The following is a 25875-nucleotide window of genomic DNA, read 5'->3' as shown; positions in this document are numbered from 1 at the left end:
CAGAGTCTCTCAGTTTCCTTTTAGAGAACTGAATGTCCCAGACATTTTAAGTGGATTTGAGATCCCTACATGATGGAAGCTCTATAAACATGGAATACTATTAATAATACACTCTTATATAATATGCATAATAAATTTTCCACAATCCTGATACTGGTTCACACTCGTTTAGCATTTAATTGGCACACAAGGTAAAATCACAGCACGAAATCATTAGTGGCTGATGATAGCCCAGTCCCTCTTATCAGAACTAAATTGAAGTAAACAAGTTAAAATACACTTCAGGTCCCTCTGGACACTAGATTAGTAGGAAGTCACTAAGTATCATCTGTCCATCATCAAAATCCAGGCAGCTGTGCACAATTAAGCTTTCAAAAAAACTGAAGTGAAATCACATTGCAGTACAAACACATTATGCAGTCATTAGGAAACTTGCTCTGTAAAATTGTAATATAGGAGCACTGATTAGCATGCTTTGATGCATTTAAAATCTCCTTTTAATTTAATAGTATTTCACAGAGTACTAAGCAGTTGTAAAAAAAAAAAAAAACAACAAAAACAAACAAACAAACAAAAACCCACAGGAAGTCACAGAATCAGTCCAGCTTATCATGCCATTGAGAACCAGGGATATTCATAAAGTGACTTTCCAAAAAAAGTGCATAACCAGGTATCCAACAGTTAGTTACCATTTTAGGCACTTAAAAGACAGTCATTTTTAAAAATGTTTCAGCACTGGGGAAATTTTTTAGAAACTCTATAATGGGTTTTGCTCCACAGACAATTTCTGTTTACATTTGCAGAAGATTTTGATTTACAAATTATGTTTTATGTCTTCCTCCTCAAGGAGTTAGCACATTTTAAGCCTCCATGGAAATAATCTTTCTGAAGTAAATAAGATGTGTCAAATGTTTCCTGAATTATATACAATTTTTTATTCAAATGTGTTTTATTTTTTAATCAATTTTAAAAGAAATAGTAGCTGCTGGAATAGTCTGGGAAAAAAAAAAGTATTATGCCTTTAAATTGGTTGCATTTCACAGAGGTCAAAATGGACCTTTTTCATTTGTAAGTATTTAAATCAGAACTTGTTAAGATGTGACTGATTCTTTTCACCTAGCTATAATAGCTGGAAATCTTTAAAGCCTGTTGTATTTGGAAAGAGTATCAAAAACAGTTGTAATGCACATTGCATAAAGTAATGATGACATAAGCCTCACAGCTTTAATAAGATAGATACATTAAGGTGGGGTGGCAGGTGTTGCTTAGGTGAAGGCTGCAAAACATTTGCATTTCCACAAGTCTTAGAGAATTCTTTTGAACTTCATATTGTTCCGCAGTAGAACACAATAGTAAAACTAAAATTAAAAAAAAAAGTAGTAAAAAAAAATAATAATATTGTATTTATCTGTGAAACACATGGTTATAATGTTGAAATCAAATGTGGACATCTAGAACACTAGAGAAAAAACAATTTTTTAATGTATTACTAATCTGCTTTCTTTAGACATATCTTTACCCTTGGTTTTACATAGTCTAATGCTTAAAGGAAAACACTATCATATTCAAAAACAGATATTACTTCTTTCTTGTTTCAAAATTTCAGACTTATTTGTAGAACTACTGCTTCATTTCAACTTACAAAATATTTGTTTCTGAGCATTTTATTTCATTTAATATTACAAAACATACCTGCATAAAACAAACATCCAGAGAGAATTTGTCACAATGATTTGAAATTTAGATCTTATTTCCTTATCATTAGAAAAGTTACTTTAGTCTAAATTTCATTTTTTTTCAGAAGATATACAAATGAAAACTTAATCCAGTCTCATGAATTTCAATCCACAATACCTAACCTAAAATAAGAATACAAAGGAAAATAGTTTTCAGGAAAGGTACTGAAATTTAATCCTGTTTCACAGGTCTACAAGTTTCACTGTTGGAAACTAGGGGCTGTACATCTCTTTTTAATCACGAAAACAGTACAAAACATATTAATGAACACAATAATTTTCACTTTCTTTAGGCTTGTGTTCAATTATCTAATGTAAAGAACAAATGGTTTTCATGGAACCGTATTTGCCTTTAAGTACTTAATCTCCAAAGTGATAATGTTCCAGTGTTAATTAAATGCAGCTGGAAACAAGTACAGAAATTAAAATTATAAAAATCCTTTGTAGAGAACAGTTTGAATGGGAAAACAGTTGATGTCCATCAGTATTGCCTATAGTGTTTACAGGTGCTGATATGGTCCATGAACAGGGCTAAAAGTCTTTTCAAGAAACAGTTGTTTATAAATATAATCCCTGTTGTTCTGCTAAGCCCCTCTTGCTTATTAGGAGCATTAATTATCATGTGTTCTCCTAGAAATTGAAACATACACACATATGATTATTTCTTTGTTGATCTTTGTTCTGCAAAGATATTAATTATCAGGAAATGTCACAACAAATCCTGCTGGTAATTTAGTTTATGCAGATTCCCTTCACACACACCCCAAAAAGGACAAAAAAATTCACTTCCTCCTACCCAATCTGTTAAATTAGTCAACACTATTACAGAAAGAAAGCTTAAATATGAAGCTGTTACTGGAGGGGTTTAGTTTGGAAACTCAAGAGAAAAAGAAAACAAAAGACTTCCTTTGCTGTCCTCTTTCACATCAGAGTGCAACTAAAGATACTTAGATCATGCAAGCAATTGAAGCTGTAAACAATTTTTTAAAAGACAGAAAGCCAGTTCCTCTAGTGAGGAACTGTTGTGTTGACACGCTATAATCTGTAGATCAGTCTTATAGTGCATATAAATGGGGTTTAAGCCTTCCTCTTTTCAAGGACATTAATTGTCTTGCTAGAAAACACACTCAGTCTTTGCAAAATTGCACTATTGTGCATGATGCTATCCTCAAAGTATCTGCCCTCCAGTCTGTTTACAGAAGAGACATGGAATTTAACATTTTGCACGACACAATTACAGCTCAGAACAGCTCCCATTTAAACCACCTAAAAACGTCTGTTGACTTCTATGTAATCAGTTGAAATCCTTTGAGTTTTTATCTGTAGCCATTTTCCAGAGACACATGAGGGCCTAGATAGACTTAGTTGAATGACATTCTTCCAATTCATGAAGAAGCAAACATTTTAAAAATTTGATTTGAAGCTGGACTAATTTCCCAAATAATAATATTAAAAAAAGAATAATAATTTTCACAGTAGGAGAAAACCCTCGAAAATCTTCAGGAAGCTTACATTCTTGTTGGTTTAATCTGAATTCCTTTCCTTTTAAGTCATTCCTGCTTCTGGAAACCTTCACAGGGGATTTTAATATTTATTCATTCCTCAGTCCTGAAAACTCTTGAGACTTCCTGATTTCAGACTGATTCTGCAGCACTGAAAAAAAATGACATTTCCACACCTTTTAGATTCCAGGCTTTCTGTAAAGCTCCAGAAACACTGACACCAATGTACTCATGCTAGCCCCCTATGTCATGGACCTAGATGTTTCCTAAATCTAACTTGAAGTAAGACTCAAATTCTGATCCAGGACTTCCAAACGTCAGTAATTCATTCATGACTACAAGCCCAGAAAGCTCACCATCATCAGAAGATATCAGTTCGTCATCAATCCATTTCAGTTGAATAGTGTTTCTATGAGATTCCTGTCTTCGTTTCAGGGAAATATTGGGATGTTTGATAGGTACTTCTATTTTAAAATAATAAGAATAAAATATATAAGAAGTAAATTTGTTTTGTTGAATTTTTTTCTTTAGTAATAGTAACACAAATTCTCCTTTAAACAGTTCCTCTATCCATTTTAAAGCTCAGTCACACACACAAAAGGAAGGAAAATTTGAAGAAAGGTCAGTGATCTGTTTTAGATAAATGAAGGATATAAGACTATAAAAATGTCACTACTGTGTCAAAGCAAATGGTAAATTTGGCTTTATATTGTTCTCTTAGAACATTTATGACAATTTGTCAAGATAGTCTTGGTAAAAAATTTATAGCAAGTCCTTCAGTAAATTAAAAATCAAACACCTCCATTACTCCATTACCTCCACGTTGAGTGTTATTCTAGTAAAAACTCATTATAAATGGTTTCAATTAGAAGAATCTATTTTTCCTGCTGTATATAGGTCAGTAATATGAATATTTGTTTATATTTTTGACCTCGTTTCCACATAACAACATTATTTGTTCTACAATGGTTTCAGCAGAATAAATTCTCTTCCCTTCCAGATCATTCTTGTTTTGATTTACAACGTGTCTTGTAAGTGATGGGCAAAATAAGCAGACACATGACAGATACTCTATCAGTAGGAGCTGTTCTGTATGTGCATGCATTATTGTCAAAGCTGTCTTTCTTTTTTCCTTTTTTTTTTTTTTAATTTGTCCTTTCTGAAAAATATCTATAAACTTTTTACATATTTAAACTGTGCCAGTTTAACCATGGCATTGTCATGTTAGGACCAATAAGAGTTAATGGAAAAGTTCATGTAGCCATTTTATTTTAATAGATTGTAACTCACACTTAAGACTTTAATATAACACTTGTAACAATAGATTTGTGAAGTAAATATCATTGTTAACCTTGTTCTCTATACACAGACGCTTATCTGAAAACATGGTCATTATAATTTCAGTTTAAGTGAGACTTCAAAATGCTTCAACAGTTTTCTTATCTGAATCAACGTCAACAGAACTGTAACATTTCTCCAGAAAAGCAAAAGTAAAAAACTTCTTCAGAATGCCTATTTCCACACTTTACCAGTTAACAGAATGACATTTTCCCCTTATAGAAGCCAAACTTTGCTAAACAGTATAAATTAAAGAATTTCATACTGTTATTTCAAACATTTATTTTATTTTTTCTACCAAATTTATATTCAAACCACAGAAATGCAAAAGCATCAGAACCTTTGTGTGGATCCTACTCTGTGTGCTTATTGGTGAGGTGCACTGGGCACAAACCTATGGATAACTACGGATAATTGAGATTGCTCAGGTAACACCAGAAATACAGAGAAATAGTCAAGGTATTCAAAATGCATCATAAGAACTAGGAAGGAAAACACCACTTTGGCGTGGAAGGAATGTACTTCTAATGACTAATACACAGCCTTGTTAGATCAATAAATAAATGAAAGTACAGTAAGTACACAATATACAAAACGTGCTGCTCCTCTGCTTCAGTACAGCAGCATACAGTTCTTTGCCTGAGCTAGTTTTGGTTACAAAAACAAAGACCATTTTCCTATATATTTATGCAGCATTGTAGTAGCTCTGCAGTCTCTGCAATAGCACAGGAGCTGCAAATGCCTTGCAAATCCACCACTACAACTGTGTGCATCTTGCCATTCTTCTCTCCTAGATATTTTAATGCAGAGCCCAAATCCTGAACTGAGGTTACATGTTCCACACTAGAAATCCTTTCCTGGAATTTTATTTCCGGCATAGGTCATCTGTGAACTACAAACTGTATAGCCTCTTCCAACTTACAGACTATTTTAACCCCTCGGAGGAGCGCCGAGGCGGGGGCGCCGCAGCCGCCATACAGACCGGTCGGGACCGGGCTGGGCCGGGGGGCGCCGCGCGGGTCCCGGAGCGCAGCGCAGCGGGGTCAGCCCGAGCCGAGGAGTCGGGAGGAGCCGCGTGCGCGCCGCCGCCGCGGCCCAGCTCGATCACGAGGGCCGGAGTCGTCACGGGGCAGGGGCGGGAGCCGGGGTCTGGCGGTGACGCCGCCATGGGGCGCTGAGGCCTGCTTTTGGGAGAGCATACTTCAGGCTGCTCGGGGAACTAGTTAGCAAGGTTCCCTGGCAAACTGTTTCTGAAGGCGTTGGCATCCATCAGTGCTGGTCAGTCTTTAAGCACAGGATCAGGCAATTTCAAAAATATCATAAGTCAGGCAGGCAGGGCAGAAGGCTGGCTTGGCTGACCAGGGATTTTCCACTGGAACTTAGGCACAAAAAGAAAGTGTATGGCTGCTGGCAGCAGGGTCAGGCAACATAGGAGGACCACAGGGAAGTTGTTCACCTTTGTAGGGAGAAAATTTGTGCGGCCAAAGCCCAATTAGAGTTGAAGCTGGCCAGGTCTGTGGGAGACAATAAAAAGGCTTTCTTAAATATGTGAACAGAAAGAAAGAGGACCAGAGAAAATATAGAACTACTACTCGATGGAGATGGTCACCTCACAAACAAGGACATAGGCAAAGCAGAGATGTTTAATGCCTTCTTTGCCTCCGTCTTCAAGACCAATGTTGGGCTTTGGGACCCTCGGTGCCCTGAGCAGGAGGACCGTGATGGTGGGAATGATAAACTTCCAACTGACCCTGAACGTGTGTGGGATTTGCTGCTCCACCAAGATCCATACAAGTCCATGGGTCCGGATGGGTTTCATCCCAAGGTGCTCAGAGAGCTGGTTGACGTCATTGAGGGACCTCTCTCATTTATTTTTCAACAGTCTTGGGAATCTGGAGAGGTCCAAGTAGACTGGAAGCTAGCAAATGTTGTACCAATTTTCAAGATGAGCAAGAAAGAAGACCCTGGTAACTACAGGCCTGTCTGTCTCACGCCAGTGCCTGGTAAGATTACAGAGAAGATTATCCTGGGAGTTATTGAAACACACCTGGGGGACAGTGCAGCCATTGGTCCCAGCCACTGTGGGTTCAAAAGAGTTAGGTCCTGTTTGACGAATTTAATTTCCTTGTATGATAAGATCACCCATCTGATCGATCAAGGCAAACCAGCTGATGTGATCTTTTTGGATTTCAGTAAAGCTTTCGATACAGTTTCCCATAGAATCCTACTGGACAAAATGTCCAGCATATAGCTAGACAAAATCATCATATGATAGGTGAACAATTGGCTGACAGGCAGAGCTCAAAGGGTTGTGGTAAATGGGGCTGCATCAAGTTGGTGAGCGGTCACAAGTGGGGTCCCCCAAGGCTCCGTTTTAGGGCCAGTCCTCTTCAATGTTTTTATAAATGATTTGGATGTAGGACTAGAAGGTATTTTGAGCAAATTTGCTGATGACACTAAACTTGGAGGAGTTGTTGATTCTGTTGAGGGTGGAAAGACCTTGCAGAGAGATCTGGACAAATTGGAGAGCTGGCCAATCACCAACTGCATGAGGCTTAACAAGAGCAAGTGCCAGGTTCTGCACCTGGGACAGGGCAACCCTGGCTCTACGTACAGACTGGGCAACGAAACTCTGGAGAGCAGCCCTGCAGAGAGGGATCTGGGGGTTTTGGTTGATAACAAGCTGAATATGAGCCAGCAGTGTGCCCTGGCAGGCAGGAGGGCCAACCGTATCCTGGGGTGCATTAAGCACAACATTGCTAGCCAGTCGAGGGTAGGGATTGTCCTGCTCTACTCTGCGTTGGTGTGGCCTCACCTTGAGTACTGTGTGCAGTTCTGGGCGCCACAGCACAAATGAATGTAAAACTGTTGGAGAGTGTCCTGAGAAGGGCTATGAAGATAGTGAAGGGCCTAGGGGGGAAAACACATGAGGAGCAGCTGAAGTCACTTGGCCTGTTCAGCATGGAAAAGAGGAGGCTGAGGGGAGACCTCACTGAGGTCTACAGCTTTGTCATGAGGGGAGTGGAGGGGCAGGTGCCAAACTGTTCTCTTTAGTGACCAGTGATAGGACCTATGAGAATGGTGTCAAGCTGCGGCACAGAAGGTTCAGGCTAGACATTAGGAACAGGTTCTTCACCGAGAGGCTTGTCGTGCACTGGAACAGACTCCCCAGGGAAGTAGTCACTGTACCAAGCCTTAATTAAGAATCATTTGGACTATGCTCTCAGTCATATGGTCTGAATTCTAATTTATGTGTGGACCTGTGTGGTGCCAGGAGTTGGACTTGATGATCCTTATGTGTCCCTTCCAACTCGGGATATTCTTTGATTCTATGATTCTATGAACTGTCCTACAAATATAAGAGGAAAAATAATTCGTATACAAATGTGTTTTAAGCAGAAAAGTAATAATGGTGTGATGGATACGTAGTAATGAGAAACAGTCACTGATTAAATTAATGCTTATGGCAAGCCGATGACTTCTATTCTACTGTAAATTCTCATCAAGAGACCTCTGAATGTCACGATTTCTATTACTGCTCAGATCAAATTACCTTTCATTTCATTTCCTGCTGAATTCTCATTTCCCAGGAACTAATTTTAAAATGTCTTGCTTTCTTGTTTTCTTTCCTGTATTAGGCACACACTTACTCAACTTTTGGAAAAGCAGGAATTCAACCAATACAGTCTGATACCCACTGCTGTTTTCAAATTGACACAGAGGGAGATTTTTCTTTTTGTCTGCCATTGGCAACTGTGCCACAGTGTCACAGTGGATCAGCTATGCTGGGATTTAGTTTCATGCTCCTGAGATAAATTTTGTCTCTTCTGTGAGAAAACAGTGAGAAAAAGAAATCATCTGGCAGAATATCTGACCTACATGGCAAGCTGGATAACTAAACTCCAATCAAATCTTTACTGAAGCTGAATGCCAAGACCTACATTAGCTTTTCTCACCCGTGTAGATTTTCTGGTAGCTTGCAGCTGGAATTGTGTGACCATGCTGTCTTACGGTGCTTATAACCCACAAAGTTACTAATATCTTATGCATTTTTTCAAGTTCTGGAAAGAAAAGGAAAAGAAAAAAAAACTTTCCCTGGATTTGTTACTGTTGCTTTGTTGCTTACCTTGCATTCAAGGTAATCTGTTGTCATTCAGAGGAACGATAGTATTTCGTAATTGAACTGCTTGATGACTTGCAACATGAAGATCTGTGAAACAATGCTTTGTTCTATCATTTAAATGAATAATTTTGTAATGTTTTCTGAAGTGATAAATGCTCAACAGAAAAAAAAACAATCTTTCTTAATGAGGTCAAGCTACAGTATGTGAGGGATAGAATTATTAATTTTAACAGGAAAGAAGGAGAAGGGATTTTTTTTTTCATTTTCAAAAAAAAAAAATCATTTGATAATGTCCACTGACTGAAGAAATGACAGAAAAGGAGAAAAAATTGTTAATGCAATATAGACTGTTGATACAAAAACAAACAAATAAGCAAACAAAAGCTGCTAATGCAAATAAAGAGTTTCAAAAGTCTTTTCTATGTCCTGGTCTGTCATTTAGGAATGGAACAGGACATAAATTAAGAAAACAGAACTGCATAGGTCAGGTTGGTGTTGGTGTTGGTTTTGGTTTTGTACCAGCCTGCACACTGACTCTTCGTAGAGTGGGGTTAGTCACTGTTTTGGAGATTAATTCTGAAGCAGGAGCAATGTGTGCTTTGTTTACTATTTCAAGCAGAAAATCTCAAAACAATTGAAGAATTATTTGTATATATTTCACTATAATGAAACATTAAAGTTTTTTGTTGTTTTTTGTTTTTTTTTTTTTTCACTGATAAGAACAAACTAAAGTGTCATAGGTGTTTATAGGCATAAGCACACGCTTGTGCTACAAGGGAAGAATAGTTTACAGCTTGCCGATACATTAAGGTAGACTATATTAGATTTAATTTCTTGAAGATTTCACTTTTTCTTTTCCCAGTATTCGATCCCGAACAATAATAGGTTGATCCCAGCTAGCAAATAAACACGCATGCAGTTTTTCACTCCCTTGCCTTTCCCAGAGGATGGAAAAAATATATATATATATATATATATTTTTTTTTTTTTTAAAAAAAGGAAATCAAGAAAACTCATGGAGATGCAACCAATGAAACAAACCCTGCCTCTCAGAGAAATGAATAAACTACTATGATCTTCCTAAGTTTAGTATGATTGGTATACTTTGCATATGCAAAACAAACAATTTCCAATAGATTTCTATTAAAAATTAAGGAATACATAACATACTATTCATATAAGTTGACTAGAGGAGTGAGGGTAGATGGGTTGTTTGATTTATGTTTTTTTGTTTTTTGCTTTTTGGCAATTGGGAATAAGACTTTTTATGTCTGCGTAAAATATAAATGAACTGTAACACTGTTATAAATAACAAAATTCTCAAAGGCCTCTCATCAAATTGCCTACGAAGTGCAATTCTTAGAAACCTGTAGATTAGTAATATATGCTTGGTTCCTATGAGCTTTCCTATTTGGTGGTAATTTTATAACTTCCATCCTTTCTAAAAAAAAAAAAAAAATGCTTAATATATTTCTTTCTGAGCCTGGAAGATAGCTCTGCAAAGTTTGGTAATGACATGATAGACAAAAACATTTTGGTTGAACGAGGACATCATATAATCAACATTATGTTAATGCAAGTGGGAAACTTAATAATTACAAGCTTTGGCCAAAGGTGGTATTTTGTAGGCAGAGCGTGTTACAGAAAATATTTTTATGAGGGAGGAAAATATTTATGGTAACAAAGGCTGGCTTGGGAAGCCAGGAAGGAAGGAAAAAAGGAAAATAATTAAGAAGATATTACTTTGCTTGAAAGTCCCTTATTGCAGCCCTGAAGCAGGTAGATAAGGAGGAGGAGAGGAAGGAAAAATAAATCATTTACTGGTCATAAGAACAACAATAATGCACTCTGTTTCTATCCAGAAAATAAAAGAAGAAAAGAGGAGACGAGAGGAGACGAGGGGAGACGAGACGAGACGAGACGAGGGGAAGGGAAGGGAAGGGAAGGGAAGGGAAGGGAAGGGAAGGGAAGGGAAGGGAAGGGAAGGGAAGGGAAGGGAAGGGAAGGGAAGGGAAGGGAAGGGAAGGGAAGGGAAGGGAAGGGAAGGGAAGGGAAGGGAAGGGAAGGGAAGGGAAGGGAAGGGAAGGGAAGGGAAGGAGAAAAGAAAAGAAAAGAAAAGAAAAGAAAAGAAAAGAAAAGAAAAGAAAAGAAAAGAAAAGAAAAGAAAAGAAAAGAAAAGAAAAGAAAAGAAAAGAAAAGAAAAGAAAAGAAAAGAAAAGAAAAGAAAAGAAAAGAAAAGGAAAAGAAAAGAAAAGAAGAGAAGAGAAGAGAAGAGAAGAGAAGAGAAGAGAAGAGAAGAGAAGAGAAGAGAAGAGAAGAGAGAAGAGAAAAAAAAAGAAAAAAAAGTGCTAAGAAGAAAAATCTGATTAAGTAGGAATATTACTTTACACACAATTGTACATAAATATGCCAACTTCTATGGTCCAAGGAAGCCAATTATCATTAATTACCTTGTAAGTCATATGATTTCGAAATATCCTCAACATTAATTATTCTCTGTGTTGTTTTGAAATTATTTCAGATTTGCACTTTCACCAAAAGCTGAATGATGTTTATATCTCTTGTGTATCATTAGTTCTAGAATGATGGTGTGAATATGATATATTATTGCTCTACATCATTATTTCTCTTTTTCCATTAAACAGGCAGCAAGAAACCATAGACCAGGAAAATAAACTAGTAAAAGAAAGTTTTATTTGGTAATTAGACTTCTTATTTTTTTCACACTCAATTTTTGTTCCTTCTGCTTTATCACCAAAATGAATCCTACATTGATACAATCTTTCCTAAAAGTGACATCTCAAAAGGTACCCTTTTTCAGAGCCATTAAATTACAACATAAGACATGTTTAACAGATCACATACCTGTAAAGAAAAATGAAAAACTCTGACTGTTATGCATAACAGTAATACTTTGGGCATAGTCCAATATAAACAACATCTGGAAAAAAAAAAAAGTAACAAAAAAAGTAACAGCCACCATCTTATCAATTTCATTTCTTATGCTTCTCTTCTTATTTTAATGTGAATAACTAACATGTCATTAATCACTTCCTTATTAATGCAGAGGTAGAAAGTTCTCGCTTCATTTCCCCAAAATAATTAGACATGAGCAAAATTTCTGAGGTTTAGGCAAGATTTCCCTACCAAAATGAAGTTTAGTAGAATCAGATGTGCATTTGAAATACAAAACATCAGATTCAAAGGACCATTCCACCTTTTCCTTCTTTATACATCATCTGAATAAGTTGCCTTTGTAGAAAAATAAACACAGGACTGATGAATCAAAATGTCACAGTTTCAGAAGAAAATGGTAGCTGTGATGTGGCTGTGACTATTTCATTACATATAGGATTTCAAGAGAAAGATTTCCATGTTTTTTTTTTTTTTTTTTTTTTTTCTCAAGAGAAAAATTTGCCTAACTCACAAACTTTTCTGTCCATGTATATATGGGTCTCAGAAATATCATAACCTGGAGGAGTCTGAGTAAACTGCTTTAGCAGCACATGCTTTGGACTTTTTCTGAGACCAACAAGGAAGCATTTAAGGAATTGCACTTTTGCAGACAGCTATGCAGAGCAAACCAAATTCCTCCAGGAAATATTAGTCCTTCCTGGCATACTGTCCTTCCCTGTTAAAGAAAGATTAGCGTTGCTGTGTAACACAGCTATGCCTGGGGCATCAGCTCATAAAATGATGCCCAGTAATGGACTTAAACACTATTCTGTCCAAACAGAAAAAGAAAGATTGGTTATGCTCTGTTAGCACGTAGAGTGCTACTGCCTGCAAGGCTTTGCCTGGGGCTGGCAGGACACAAGTCTATCTACAGTCTCAGTGTAGTGCAGGGGCAGACCACTGCACCAGCACATGGCTCTCTGCTGGCTCAGGACTAAGTTTCCTTCCCACCTTACTCCAAGCTGCTTCATTACCTTGGATGCACAATTTTTATATTGATTCTTAGATGAACTGTCATGTAGGAGATCTAATTAGAAGGGATTCTCAGCTTGGTCTCCATAGCTATGCAGACTGCTACGCAGAAGGAACATAAAGGTAGAATCATAGAATAATAAAACCATAGAATATCCCGAGTGACCCACAAGGATCATCGAGTCCAACTCCTGACACCACACAGGTCCACACATAAATTAGAATTCAGACCATATGACTGAGAGCATAGTCCAAATGATTCTTAATCTCCGACAGTCTTGGTGCAGTGACTACTTCCCTGGGGAGCCTATTCCAGTGCACAACAAGCCTCTTCAGTGAAGAACCTGTTCCTAATGTCTAGCCTGAACCTTCTGTGCCGCAGCTTGACACCATTCTCATAGGTCCTATCACTGGTCACTAAAGAGAACAGTTTGGCACCTGCCCCTCTGCTCCCTGTTGTAAGGAATCTGTAGACCGCAATGAGGTCTCCCCTCAGCCTCCTCTTTTCCAGGCTGAACAGGCCAAGTGACTTCAGCTGCTCCTCATGTGTTTTCCCCCCTAGGCCCTTCACTATCTTCATAGCCCTTCTCAGGACACTCTCCAACAGTTTTACATTCATTTGTGCTGTGGCGCCCAGAACTGCACACAGTACTCAAGGTGAGGCCACACCAACGCAGAGTAGAGCAGGACAATCCCTACCCTCAACCGGCTAGCAATACCATGCTTGATGTACCCCAGGATACGGTTGGCCCTTCTGGCTGCCAGGGCACACTGCTGGCTCATATTCAGCTTGTTATCAACCAAAACCTCCAGATCCCTCTCTGCAGGGCTGCTCTCCAGCATCTCATCACCCAGTCTGTACATATAGCCAAGGTTGCCCTGTCCCAGGTGCAGGACCTGGCACTTGCTCTTGTTAAGCCTCATGCAGTTGGTGATTGGCCAGCTCTCCAATTTGTCCAGATCTCTCTGCAAGGCCTTTCTACCCTCAACAGAGACAACAACTCCTCCCAGTTTAGTATTGCCTGCAAGCTTACTCAAAATACCTTCTAGTTCTGCATCCAAATCATTTACGTAAACATTGAAAAGAACTGGCCCTAAAACGGAGCCCTGGGAGACCCCCCTGGTGACTGTCCACCAGGCTGATGTAGCCTCATTTTCCATAACTTTTGATCCCTACCCGTCAGCCAATTGTTCACCCATTGTCTGATGTTTTTGTCTAGCAGTATGCTGGACGTTTTGTCCAGTAGGATTCTATGGGAAACTGTATCGAAAGCTTTACTGAAATCCAAAAAGATCACATCAGCTGGTTTGCCTTGATCGATCAGATGGGTGATCTTATCATACAAGGAAATTAAATTCGTCAAACAGGACCTAACTCTTTTGAACCCACAGTGGCTGGGACCAATGGCTGCACTGTCCCCCAGGTGTGTTTCAATAACTCCCAGGATAATCTTCTCTGTAATCTTACCAGGCACTGGTGTGAGACAGACAGGCCTGTAGTTACCAGGGTCTTCTTTCTTGCTCATCTTGAAAATTGGTACAACATTTGCTAGCTTCCAGTCTACTTGGACCTCTCCAGATTCCCAAGACTGTTGAAAAATAAATGAGAGAGGTCCCTCAATGACGTCAACCAGCTCTCTGAGCACCTTGGGATGAAACCCATCCGGACCCATGGACTTGTATGGATCTTGGTGGAGCAGCAAATCCCACACACGTTCAGGGTCAGTTGGAAGTTTATCATTCCCACCATCACGGTCCTCCTGCTCAGGGCACCGAGGGTCCCAAAGCCCAACATTGGTCTTGAAGACGGAGGCAAAGAAGGCATTAAACATCTCTGCTTTGCCTATGTCCTTGTTTGTGAGGTGACCATCTCCATCGAGTAGTAGTTCTATATTTTCTCTGGTCCTCTTTCTTTCTGTTCACATATTTAAGAAAGCCTTTTTATTGTCTCCCACAGACCTGGCCAGCTTCAACTCTAATTGGGCTTTGGCCGCACAAATTTTCTCCCTACAAAGGTGAACAACTTCCCTGTGGTCCTCCTATGTTGCCTGACCCTGCTGCCAGCAGCCATACACTTTCTTTTTGTGCCTAAGTTCCAGTGGAAAATCCCTGGTCAGCCAAGCCAGCCTTCTGCCCTGCCTGCCTGACTTACGATATTTTTGAAATTGCCTGATCCTGTGGTTTTAGGAGGCAGTGCTTAAAGACTGACCAGCATTGATGGATGCCAACACCTTCAAAAACAGTTTCCCAGGGGACCTTGCTAACTAGTTCCCTGAGCAGCCTTAAGTCTGCTCTCCCCATATCCAGGACTGAAGTTTTGGTGGCAGTTTTCCTCCTGTCACCAGAAATTTTAAACTCATAGATTAGAATCACAGAATCATTTATGTTGGAAAAGAATAGAATCATAGAATCATAGAATCATTAAGGATGCAATGAGGTCTTCCCAGAACCTTCTCTTCTCCAGGCTGAACATCCCTTGTTTCTCTCAGCCTTTTTTCACAGGACAGGTGCTCCAGCCCCCTGATCATCTTTGTAGCCCTCCTCTGGACTCGCTCTAACACGTCCACATCTTTCTATTTCAAAGGAGGTTGTAACTGTCTATCTCAAAAAAGGTTGTTATGAGATGGTGGTCAGCCTTTTTTCCCAAGCAAAAAGTGACAGACAAGAGGATACAGCCTCAAGTTGAACCAGGGCAAGTTTAGGTTGGATATTAGGAAAAATTTCTTCACTGAAAGTGTTGTGACACTTTGGAACAGGCTGCCCATGGAAGTGGTTGAGTGACTATCCCTGGAGGTGTTCAAAAAACATGTAGTTGTTGTGCTTAGGGACATGGTTTGCTGGTAGACTTGGCAGGGCTAGGTTAACCATTGGAACTGATGATCTTAGCAGTCTTTTCCAACTTAAATGATTCTGTGAAATGGTTAACTCACTCTGTATACAGCAAGTTCAGGATGAAAGAAAAAAACAATAATGAAATCAGGTAAAAGATCCTAATTCTGGGGTTCTAAAGCACATTTAAGTATGAATTTTACTTTATTAACGCTTCATTATGTACCTAGCTGCTTTGCTAAGTCAACAACATAAATTGACCATACAGAGTAATAAAGTAAATTCAAGGCAGCCAAAAGCTGCTAAGCTTATTCCAGCAAGTAACCATGTTGACCTCATTGGAACTTGAAGAAATCAGATAGAATTCATTCTGAACATAAAAGTGTCAACAGTTGTTACATCATACTGTATGTGTGGAATTGGAGTCCAGAAAATACTAGAATGTAACAAAAAAGATTTATACTCCACCCCCCCCCCCAAAAAAAAAAAAAAAAAAGTGATTTTTAGCCAAGAATAGCTGGAAAGATAAAAAGATAAAAAAAAAAAAGATAAAAGAACCTCTGATTTTATTTGACATATGTCAGCAGCATAAAAATGCTCAAATAAAACAAAGTCATTATTCATGAAATGTCAGTCTGCTCCAGGCATTCTCTATGAAAGAACTTGTTCACGTGACTAGGAACTAGGACTGAGTATTTATCATAGAATAATTAAGGTTGGAAGTTCATGTTCAAGGTCATCTGGTCCAAACATCACCCTACTACTAATGTCACCCACTATGCTATGTCCCTAATTGTCAGGTCCAACCTTTCCTTGAACATCCCCAGGGACGGTGACTCCACCACTTCCCTGGGCAACCCGTTCCAATGCCTAACTGCTCTTTCTGAGAAGAAATGTCTCCTCATTTCCAACCTAAACCTCCTCTGGCGCAACATGAGGCCATTCCCTCTAGTCCTATCACTAGTGAGAAGAGGTCAACACCCATCTCCCCACACCTTCCTTTCAGGTAGGTGCAGAGAGCAATAAGGTCTTCCCTGAGCCTCCTCTTCTCCAGACTAAACAACCCCAGTTCCCTCAGCCACTCCTCACAGGACTTGTGTTCCAGGCCCTCCACCAGCTTCGTAGCCCTTCTCTGGACACACTCCAGGGCCTCTTGTAGTGAGGGGCCCAAAGCGGAACACAGTACTCAAGGTGCGGCCTCACCAGAGCAGAGTACAAGGGGACGATCACCTCCCTGATCCTGCTGACTGCACTGTTCCTGATACAAGCCAGGATTCCGTTGGCCTTCTTGGCCACCTGGGCACACTGCCGGCTCATGTTCACAGAATCACAGAATCATCTAGATTGGAAGAGTACTCCAAGATCACCTACTCCAACCTCTAACCTAACAGAAGTCGTCCACTAAACCATATCACTAAGCTCAACATCTAAACATCTTTTAAAGACTTCCAGGGATGGTTACTCAATCACTTCCCTGGGCAGCCCATTCCAATGCCTATCAACCCTTTCGGTAAAGAAGTTCTTCCTAATATCTACCTAAACATCCCCTGGCGCACCTTCAGCCCATTCCCCCTCGTCCTGTCACCAGACACATGGGAGAACAGACCAAATTCACGCCAGCATCGATTAGCACACCCAGGTCCTCTTCCTCTGAATAGCTTTCTAGCCACTCTGCCCCAAGCCTGTAGCATTGCATGGGATTGATGTGGTCAAAGTGCAGGACCCATCATTTAGCCATGTTGAACCTCATCCCATTGGCCTCTGCCCATTGATTCATTCTGTCCAGGTCCCTCTGACCGGCTTCCCTACCCTCCAGCAGATCGGCAATTCCCCCCAACTTGGTGTCATCTGCACACTTACTGAGGGTGCACTCAATTCCCTCATTCAAGTCATCAATAAAGATATTAAAGAGGATGGGCCCCAACAGTGACCCCTAGGGAACACCACTGGTGACCGGTCACCAGCTGGATTTCACTCCATTCACCACCACTCTCTCTGGGACCAGCCATCCAGCCAGTTTTTAACCCGGCAAAGAGTATATTCTGTCCAAGCCATAGGCTGCCAGCTTCTCCAGGAGAATACTGTGGGAGACCGCGTCAAAGGCCTTGCTGGAGTCCAGGTAGACTACATCAACAGGCTTTGCCTCATCCACCAGGCGGGTCACCCGGTCATAGAAAGAGATGAGGTTGGTCAGGCAGGACTTGCCTTTCATGAACCCATGCTGAATGGGCCTGATCCCCTGGTTGTCCCACATATGCTGTGTGATTGCATTCAAGATGAGCTGTTCCATCACCTTTCCTGGCACCAAGGTCAGGCTGACAGGCCTGTAGTTCCCCAGGTCCTCCTTATGACCCTTCCTATAGATGGGCGTCACATTAGCAACTCTCCAGTCATCCGGGACCTCTCTGGATGACCATGACCACTGATAGATGATGGAAAGTGGCCCAGCAATCACATCCACCAACTCCCTAAACACCCTCAGGTGGATTCCATGTGGCCCCATGGAGTTGTGAGAGTCCAGGTGGAGCAGCAGGTCTCTAACTGTTTCCATCTGAACTGTGCAGGGGTTTTTCTTCTCCCTGTCCCAGACTTCCAGGTCAGGAATTTTGCTTTTTTTATTATTTTTATTTATTTATTTATTTTTGCTTATGGCATAGTTCAGCTTAAAATATTTTAAAATTACTTGAACAGCAAAATATTTTATTATGATTCCCCCCCCAAAAAAATATTGCAAAATGTACCATGCCCCAGAAAAGTAGTTAGACAGTAGAAAAATGAAACTATTACATGGCAATAAAGCCAAATAAGAAATAAATGGATTATAGGTTATGAAAAAGCCTGGAAGAAATAATATAGGTTATAATCTCATAAAAATATTATTATAGTTATGAAGAGTATAACAGAACATTCAGAAGTGTCTAAAACTCAAACTAATCCTCTAAATTTCAATATATATTCAATAAGGTATTAACTGGTTGAAGTTCAACTACTGTATTGAATCAGCTGTGAACTCCACAGCACTCTATAAAAAATCTACAAAATCCGGATACCATTTAACAAAACAAATTCTCCATCAAAGTGATACATCTGACAATTATGTTGGTATCGCAGATTCATATTTTTCATGAGCTCATACACTTGCAACTAGTTTCAAAATTTGAAATAAGTAAGTGCATAAAATTAATTAGTGTTGTTGGTGATCAATACTGCCTGCCTAGAGGACACACATGGAACTTAGAAAAATTCCTTTTGGTTCAAAAATTTAGATAATGGAAAACATATAAAATGATAGATAAACTCTTTCAAGTTTATCAGACTCAGGAAGTTTGCTGATGACACAAAGCTGGGAGGAAATGCTGATGTCCCAGAGGGCTGTGCTGCCATTCAGAGGGACCTCAACAGGCTGGAGGGTTGGGCCTAGAGGAACCTCATGAAGTTCAACAAAGGCAAGTGCAGGATCCTGCACCTAAGGACGAATAGCCCCAAGTACCAGTACAGGCTGCGCAATGACCTGCTGGAGTGCAGCTCTGCAGAGAGGGATGTGGGAGTCCTGGTGGACAGCAGGCTGACCATGAGTTAGCAACGTGACCTTGTGGCCAAGAGGGCCAGTGGTATCCAGGGGGGGCATTTGGAAGAGTGTTGCCAGCGAGCCAAGGAAGGTGATGCTCCCCCTCTACTCAGTCCTGGTGAGGCCACGCCTGGAGTATTGTGTTCAGTTCTGGGCTCCCCTGTACAAGACTGTAGCGAGTCCCGAGGAGGGCTACTAAGATGATGAGGGGACTGGAGCACCTGTCATACGAGGACAGGCTGAGAAAACTGGGACTGTTTAGTCTGGACAAGAGAAGACTGAGGGGAGGGAGACCTCATCAATGTGTATAAACATCTGAGGGGAGGATGTCGAGAGGATGGAGCAAGTCTCTTTTCAGTTGTGCCTAGCGACATGACGAGGGGCAATGGGCACACACTGAAGCACAGGAGGTTCTGGCTGAACATGAAGGGGCATTCCTTATCTGTGAGGGTGACAGAATACTGGAATTGTGTGGATGGCAGCATTGTCTCAAGCTGGATGACTGCAGCCTGGTGCCGTATCACTGAGCAAGCATTATGTATCGTTGCAAGGTCAGAGTTTCCCATTGCTAGTCTTAAAACAATGGCTATTTCACATCAGACCAGTTTAAGCCTTTTATCCCTAACACAGTGACCCCAGAGTGGTCTCAGCCCTGGAGACACATGGGCTCACTGGCTCATCCGGCTTGACCTTTGCCAGCTATCACACTGCCTTGTACACCCATGATCCCTCTAGGCATTGGCACCACAGAAATGGGGACCCACTGCCCCGGGGTCTGACCCCAGCAGCAGCACTCGCAGCCTGTAGACACCCGTGCACACAGAACAGAACAGAACAGAAGAGACAGCCCTCAGCTAGGAAAGAGTTCTGAACGATTTTATTCAGAAGCCCCGTCCTCAGGACCGAAGCTGCCATCTCTAGGGAGCTGCCTGGTTCTGGCAGCCTCATGCTGCTGCTCTCGGTCTCCTGTGATGCAGCTGCAGGAGAAAGCCCTGCGCAGAGCCCGAAGCGCTGTCCTGAAGAAGTTGGGCCATCGCCGGCGAGCTGCAGCATGCGGGAGGGCAGCGGTGCCTGTGGGGGACAGAGAGCTGTACGTGAGGGGCTGGGCAGGCACTGGGCATGGCCCTGCCTGCCCCCACCAACAGGGCTTTCCCCAGGGAGGGGACAGTTGGGCACGGTCCGACCCTGTGCGTGGAGTGCTGCCAGCCTCCATGCTGCGGGCTGTGATGGCTCCACACTCGGGGACATACCTGGGCCTTCCTCTGGCACTGCTTGGAAGTGCGAGGAGCGCTGTGCACTGCCTCTGGGCTCGGAGGAAACCTGCGTGGGGAGAGAAAACCACAGACCTGTAGGCCACCGTTTGGCCATGCTCTGGGCCCCGGTGCCCCGGGCCAGGGGCATAAGTGATGAGGGGCCTCGAGGCCCACCGGCAGGGTCTGTGGCTTCCACACCTGTGGGACGAGGAAGGTGTACCTTGCTTACCTCTTGCAGAAGGCTCCCAACCAGGGGAGAAGGTGCTGCTTCTTCTTCCTCACATGCCGATGGGGTGAGAGGTGCTGTGCTGGCCTCCTCCACAGGGTCCACAGCCAGGGGAGGGGCTGAAGATTTTCCGTCTTCGGGCATGCAGACAGGGGTGAGCTCCTCGGGCCCGGGAACTGCAGCCATAGGAGCAGCTGAAGGCCCGGCATCGGCCTCACCAGATGGGGCAGGAGACATGCTGGGTGGGACGTCGTCTGCTTCTGCCACAGCTTTTCTCTTGGGGCTCTCTTCCCACTCTTCCTGAACATCCTGCAGAGTGGTCTTACTCGTTGAGGGGCAAAGGTAGGGAAGGCGCTGGCCCGCGGTCCTCCCTGCCATCTCCTGGCTGCCCGATGCGCTGGGTGCAGTGCCGGCAGCTGTGTCACCATCACGTGCTGCCCAGATCCCTCGCAGTCTTGGAACCCTCACGCTGCTCGGCCAGGACACGTTCCACCAGGACAACCGGCGGCCTTCCCTCTCCCCGCTAGGAATGGTCCGCATTGCTGGCAGAAAGGAAGAGCGCCCATAGACATCCCAGTTGATCTTGACCCGGTCTTGCAATGTCGACGGTCTTCCCTGGGTGTTTGTGGAAGGGTCAGGCATAGCGGCAGGCAGGGGAGAAGGCGAATTAGCATCTCTGGGTGCTGATGCACCCAGAGGCTCCTTGTCCCCCTCACTGGCAGGACCTGCGGCCTGCGCAGAAGCTGCTGGCTCAGCATTGGTTGTCCCTGACAGGGCAAGAGATGCACTCTGTGCGTGGCTGACTGCCTCTCCTGCAGAATCTCCGCCAGTGTTATGGGGTGAGCCAGGCCCCTGCTGGTAGGCTGCGTCTGGGTCCTGGTGAAGGTTTGAGGTGGGTTCCTTCTGCTGCCTCCCTCCTGACGGGTCCTTGGTAGCAGCATCTCTTTGCTCCTCCCCCTGCATCAAGTCCCTCTGTTCCTCCCTTGATGGTCCTGCAGCGGTGCTCTCCAGCTCTTCCAGAGGCTCTGGCTCACTGTCCAGACACTGTGCCACATCCTCAGGGTGTGGGGTCTCGCCCTGAGGGTGGCAGGCAATGCCGTCTGCCTGCGCTGCTGGGCCCGGTGCTGCTGCCAGGGAACATGGCTTGGAGGTCCCACCAGCAGCTCTCGTGTCCTCTTGAGCATGGTCATCTGTTTCTGTCTGTGCTGCCGGTGTCTTTTCAGTCTTGGTTGCCGGCACCTGGGCTGTCCTTGCTGGTGTTGCCAGACTGCTGGGAGGGGCATGGTGCCTTAGTACCCCCTGCTGCACCCTGAGTCTTGGGCTCTTGGCTGCAGCATGGCTCGGGGGTAGCCTGTTGCGTTGCTCAGGTCTGGCCTGCAGAGGCGTCAGAATGGATGCGGGGACTTGCAGGGCTGTCCCCCAGCTCTCAGCAGTTGCTGCCATTTGCTGTTTACTCGGGTTTCCTTGAGGACGTGGGACGACCTCGGGGAGTCTGACAGCCTTGGTGCTCGCGATGCGGTCTCTGCATGGCGCAGAAGTGGTGGAGCCTACTGCTGGCAGAGCGGGCAGCCGGGGGACATTTGCAGCTCCCACTGAATGCCGGGGTGTGGCTGTCAGTGTCGCTGCCTGCCTTGGCAGAGGCAGCAAGGCTGGTAGAGGCTCTCTCCGTTCACTGGTGGCACTGCTGCGGGGCAGTGCCTGCCTCAGCTCCGGCCTGTCTGTCTGCAAGGGAAGCAAAGGAGAAAGGTCATGTTACTGTGGCCCTTTCCCACCTGCCCACCTCAAGCACCAGCCCACCTGCCCCCTCCAGCACATGCTGCCTCCTTGTCAGCAGCTCCCAGGGCTTGGGAAGGCATCTGGCCCCATCTCCCTTGGGCTCCCTACCTGTGTGTTCTGGTTCCTCAAGGCCTGTGACCTCTCTGGGCAGGGGAGCAGTGGCAGCCTGACCCCATGGATGGATGAGGACGGGCTCTGGCTGCCCGGCGGTCCTGCCTGTGGTAGGTTGGGTCGCGCCTGTGGGAAGAAGGAGGTGTGGGATGGCAGTGGCTGCGCTGCCACCAGCATCCCTTGTGGTGCCGGCACACCCAGCCCCACCTCAGCGCCAGGTCCTTGGGGCAAAGAGCTGCCTGGCCCATGCGAGTCGCAGCCATCCCAGGCCTCAGCTCTGCCCCGGGGAACCCCCCAGGGCAGGAGGACCTGGGCCTGAGCCGCGGATGCTCAGGGCCTGGCCTCGCGCCCCGGTGCCGTGCCCCGCCGCCTGGCGCTCTCGCTGCTGTGTCGGCCCTCTCCCTCCCTCCCTGTCCCGCACCTGGCGGCGCTTCTGCACGCTCGGCAGCCCTTCGTCGGGCTGGGAGCGGGCCTTCGCCTCTTGCTCCTTCGACATCTCTCTGTCCTCTCAAAGAGACAAAGAAACAGGCACCCAGGGCAGCTGCTGCCTCCTGACGGCGCTGCACTCCTGGGAGTGGGCACCACGGGGGCTCGGGCCCCACAAGGCACACCGTCACCATGGGGACACTTGCCCTGTCACAATGGTCTTGTGGCCTGACGCCGCCCCATGTCACAAAGCCCTGGTGCTTGCTGTGGAGCCACCTTGCTCCTGGCAGCCTCCCGCCGAGACACTGGCTCACAGCAGTGTGGGGGTCAGGAGGCACCTCTGGGCTCCCCTACTCCAGGCCCGCTCCGTCATTTTGGCGGCCCTCTGCCAGATATTTCCCCAGAGGCACCATCACCATCCCTCACGGGCTCACTCTTGCCTGCACTGGGGCTGTTGGAAGTGCCTGGAACCATGCCGTGTCTGGCACGGGGCAGCCCCTCATCTCCTCTCACAGAGGCCACCCTGTGGCCTCCCTGTTGACAAGCCCTTGCCAAATGCACCCCGTCCAAGCGAATGCTCCAGGCCTCAGCCCTTTCTTCCTTTGGCAGCTCTCCATGCTCTCATTCAGGGCTTCAGCCAGCATGGCTTCCTGAAGGCAAATGGTGCCTAAAAATTAAGTCTTGCAATCAGTTGCCCTCGTTCTCATGGGAGACTCCAGCTTACCAGATATCTGCTGGGAATGCAACACAGCAAAGAGGAAACAGTCTCAGAGGTTTCTATCGTCTGTGGAAGATAACTTCCTTCACTTCTTGACACAGATGGTGAGTGAGCCAATGTGGTGGTTTTACCCAACTGGGCAGCCAAACTCCACCACAGCTGCTCTCTGCGCAGGCAGGGCGAGCAGGGAGGGCGCTCTCACTGCTGTTTTCCAACGGTGGTTGTAACCTGCTTGCGAAGAGCCCAGCCATGTATCCACCTGGCAGAAAGCCATGGCCTCAGCATCCCTTGTGGCCTCTCCAGCCACAGCTAGAGATATGGCTACCCAGACAGAGGTCTCAGGGAAACACGCGGCCTTGCAGGTCTTGGGCTGCAGGTTGTGCCCGAGTTTTCTGTCAGTGTCCGTGGGAGGTGTGCCCAGGTTGAAGAACTGCTCAGCCAGGTGGTGGAGCTTCGTGACGAGGTGAGTAGGCCAAGGAGCATCAGGGAGTCAGAGAGGGAAGGGGTGGAAGCATACGCTAACATCTCTGAGACAGACTCATGAGCTAGCCACCACAGAAGAAACAAAGTTTTCCCTATCCCACCAGGCAGATGCTACACAAAAGACAAAATGAAGGGGCATTCCTTTTCTGTAAGGGTGACAGAGCACTGGAACAGGTTGCCCAGAGAGGCTGTGGAGTCTCCTTCTCTGGAGATATTCAAAACCCACATGGGTGCTATCCTGTGCAATGTGTTGTAGGTGATCTTGCTTGGCAGGGGTTTGGACTAGATGATCTTCAAAGGTCCCTTCCAACCTTGGCCATTCTGTGATTCAGCGATGCTCCAGTCCCTTGATCATCTTAGTGGCCCCCTGTTGGACTTTTCATGTGTATCTTGTACTGGGGGACATACAACCGGACGCACTATTCTAGGTGCAGCCTCCAGCTGGTCAGGAAACAGGGCTGCTGTGGAGCAGGACCATGCCACTGGAACTCCTCACCTGCTACCTGCTAGGCTGTTACAATATGAACTACCTCTGCCTACCCCTCGTGAACTGCTGTGATTCTGTGATACTTGATGGAAAGGTATAGAGAAGGTGGAGCTATATTTCACTTGCAAGTGCACAGTGGTGGGACAACAGGTAACGGACACAGGTTGGAACACAGGAAACACATTATATATATTTATGAAAATTTCACAATAAGGTTAATCAAACATTGGAACAGGTTGCTTGGACAGGTTTTGGAAACTTCATCCTTGAAGATGCTCTTGGATAAACAGGATGGAAAAGGCCCTGAGCTATCTGACCGAAATCACTTCTGCTTTTAGTGACAGTTTGGGTGAGACAACTGGCATAGTTAATTCCCTTTTCATAGATCAGCTTGCGTTGGAATGGACCTTAAAGATCATCTAGTTCCAAACCCTCTGCCATGGGCAGGGATGCCACACACAACATTAGTGTCCCTGGGACTCATCCAACCTGTAGTTCCCAAGGTGTTCCATTCTACCCTTTTTAAAAATGGGAATGATGATTCCCTTTTTCCATTCATCTGACTGTAATGACTTTTCAAATATGATGGGGAGAGGCTTGGCAGCTACATCAGCCAATTCCCTCACCACTAAGGGTCTAAGGAGTATCTTTTTGAGTTGTCATAGACTGCATGCTCCACCGACTGGCCTTCAGTTCTAATAATGTAATTGGATACCTGGTGAAGAGCACTGCTGCATTTAATTAGTTTAATTCTCTGTTTTAAAAGGTTAAATATACACAACAGAACACTCAGTTTTCTAGAAAAGATTGGTCTATGTCATTTTAGAGTTGTGGTACATTTTCTTTTTGTTTATTGGATGTCAACTGTGTAATAGCTAGCTTTAGTTGAAATATGCTTAAAATCTCCTCCCAAACTGAGTCACTACATGGATGTTACAAAACATCTTTAGGGTTGTACACATTTCAACAAAAATATTCTCTAACTTATTGTGATAGATACATCAGTCATGAGCACCATAAGAATGATCAAAAACTTACTGAAACTTGGACTCTCAGACTTCACTAATGTCTATTGAGTTACTAAATCTTAAGGCTATGACATATTCAAAATATTGTATATCTTGAATGTGATGATCTATGTAATTCAATGTAGAACACAGTCTATTTTTTGTCAGCAAATGCAGCCAATTTATGTCATAAAACATTCATTGCTAAATTACCTATTGATATGTTTTTACCTAAAAGACATAATTAATTTATTGATTAATGTGCTGTAAATCAATACACAGGCAGATATCCTTAAATGAAGAAAAGAAAAACAAAACAAAACAAACAAACAAAAAAACAGTTCTATGATTTAAAGACTTTTAAT

General features: G+C 43.9%; 1 protein-coding gene and 2 long non-coding RNA genes across 3 annotated transcripts in view; 1 reads left to right on the top strand and 2 right to left on the bottom strand.

Annotated features, from left to right (window-relative positions):
• Window positions 1–5680, bottom strand: part of LOC308199431 — a 72716-nt gene extending 67036 nt beyond the window's left edge. Inside the window, exons 1-2 of the long non-coding RNA XR_013954641.1 lie at window positions 5499–5680; window positions 3595–3702 (exon numbers count right to left, since the gene is read on the bottom strand). This is a non-coding gene — a long non-coding RNA (uncharacterized lncRNA). The remainder of the gene's footprint in view (window positions 1–3594; window positions 3703–5498) is intronic.
• Window positions 5681–5717: 37 nt separating this feature from the next.
• LOC308199432 lies at window positions 5718–10624 on the top strand. Its single transcript, XR_013954642.1, has 3 exons — window positions 5718–5854; window positions 6459–6579; window positions 8215–10624. It is a non-coding gene; the product is annotated as an uncharacterized lncRNA (long non-coding RNA).
• Window positions 10625–19889: 9265 nt separating this feature from the next.
• Window positions 19890–22228, bottom strand: LOC308198636 (uncharacterized protein). Its single transcript, XM_080601395.1, has 3 exons — window positions 20506–22228; window positions 20274–20343; window positions 19890–20094 (listed from the first exon to the last, which is right to left on the bottom strand). The coding sequence occupies exons 1-3, from the start codon at window positions 21943–21945 to the stop codon at window positions 19901–19903; spliced, it is 1704 nt and encodes a 567-aa protein (XP_080457521.1). The 5' UTR covers window positions 21946–22228; the 3' UTR covers window positions 19890–19900.
• Window positions 22229–25875: the final 3647 nt, after the last annotated feature.

This window comes from Anser brachyrhynchus, assembly GCF_964034855.1.
Source record: "Anser brachyrhynchus genome assembly, chromosome: 8".
Classification (NCBI taxonomy): Eukaryota; Metazoa; Chordata; class Aves; order Anseriformes; family Anatidae; genus Anser; species Anser brachyrhynchus.
Note: the sequence above shows the minus strand (reverse complement) of the source record. Positions and strands in the feature narration are given on the sequence as shown.

Bases quoted from the DNA above. Each gene is read 5' to 3' on its own strand.
- LOC308198636 (XM_080601395.1), bottom strand. From the start codon at position 21,945: ATGGCAGCAACTGCTGAGAGCTGGGGGACAGCCCTGCAAGTCCCCGCA. The intron at 20,344-20,505 runs GTAAGCAAGGTA...CTCCCCACGCAG, and splicing joins TTGGGAGCCTTCTGCAAGAG to GTTTCCTCCGAGCCCAGAGG. The intron at 20,095-20,273 runs GTATGTCCCCGA...TGTCCCCCACAG, and splicing joins AGTGCCAGAGGAAGGCCCAG to GCACCGCTGCCCTCCCGCAT.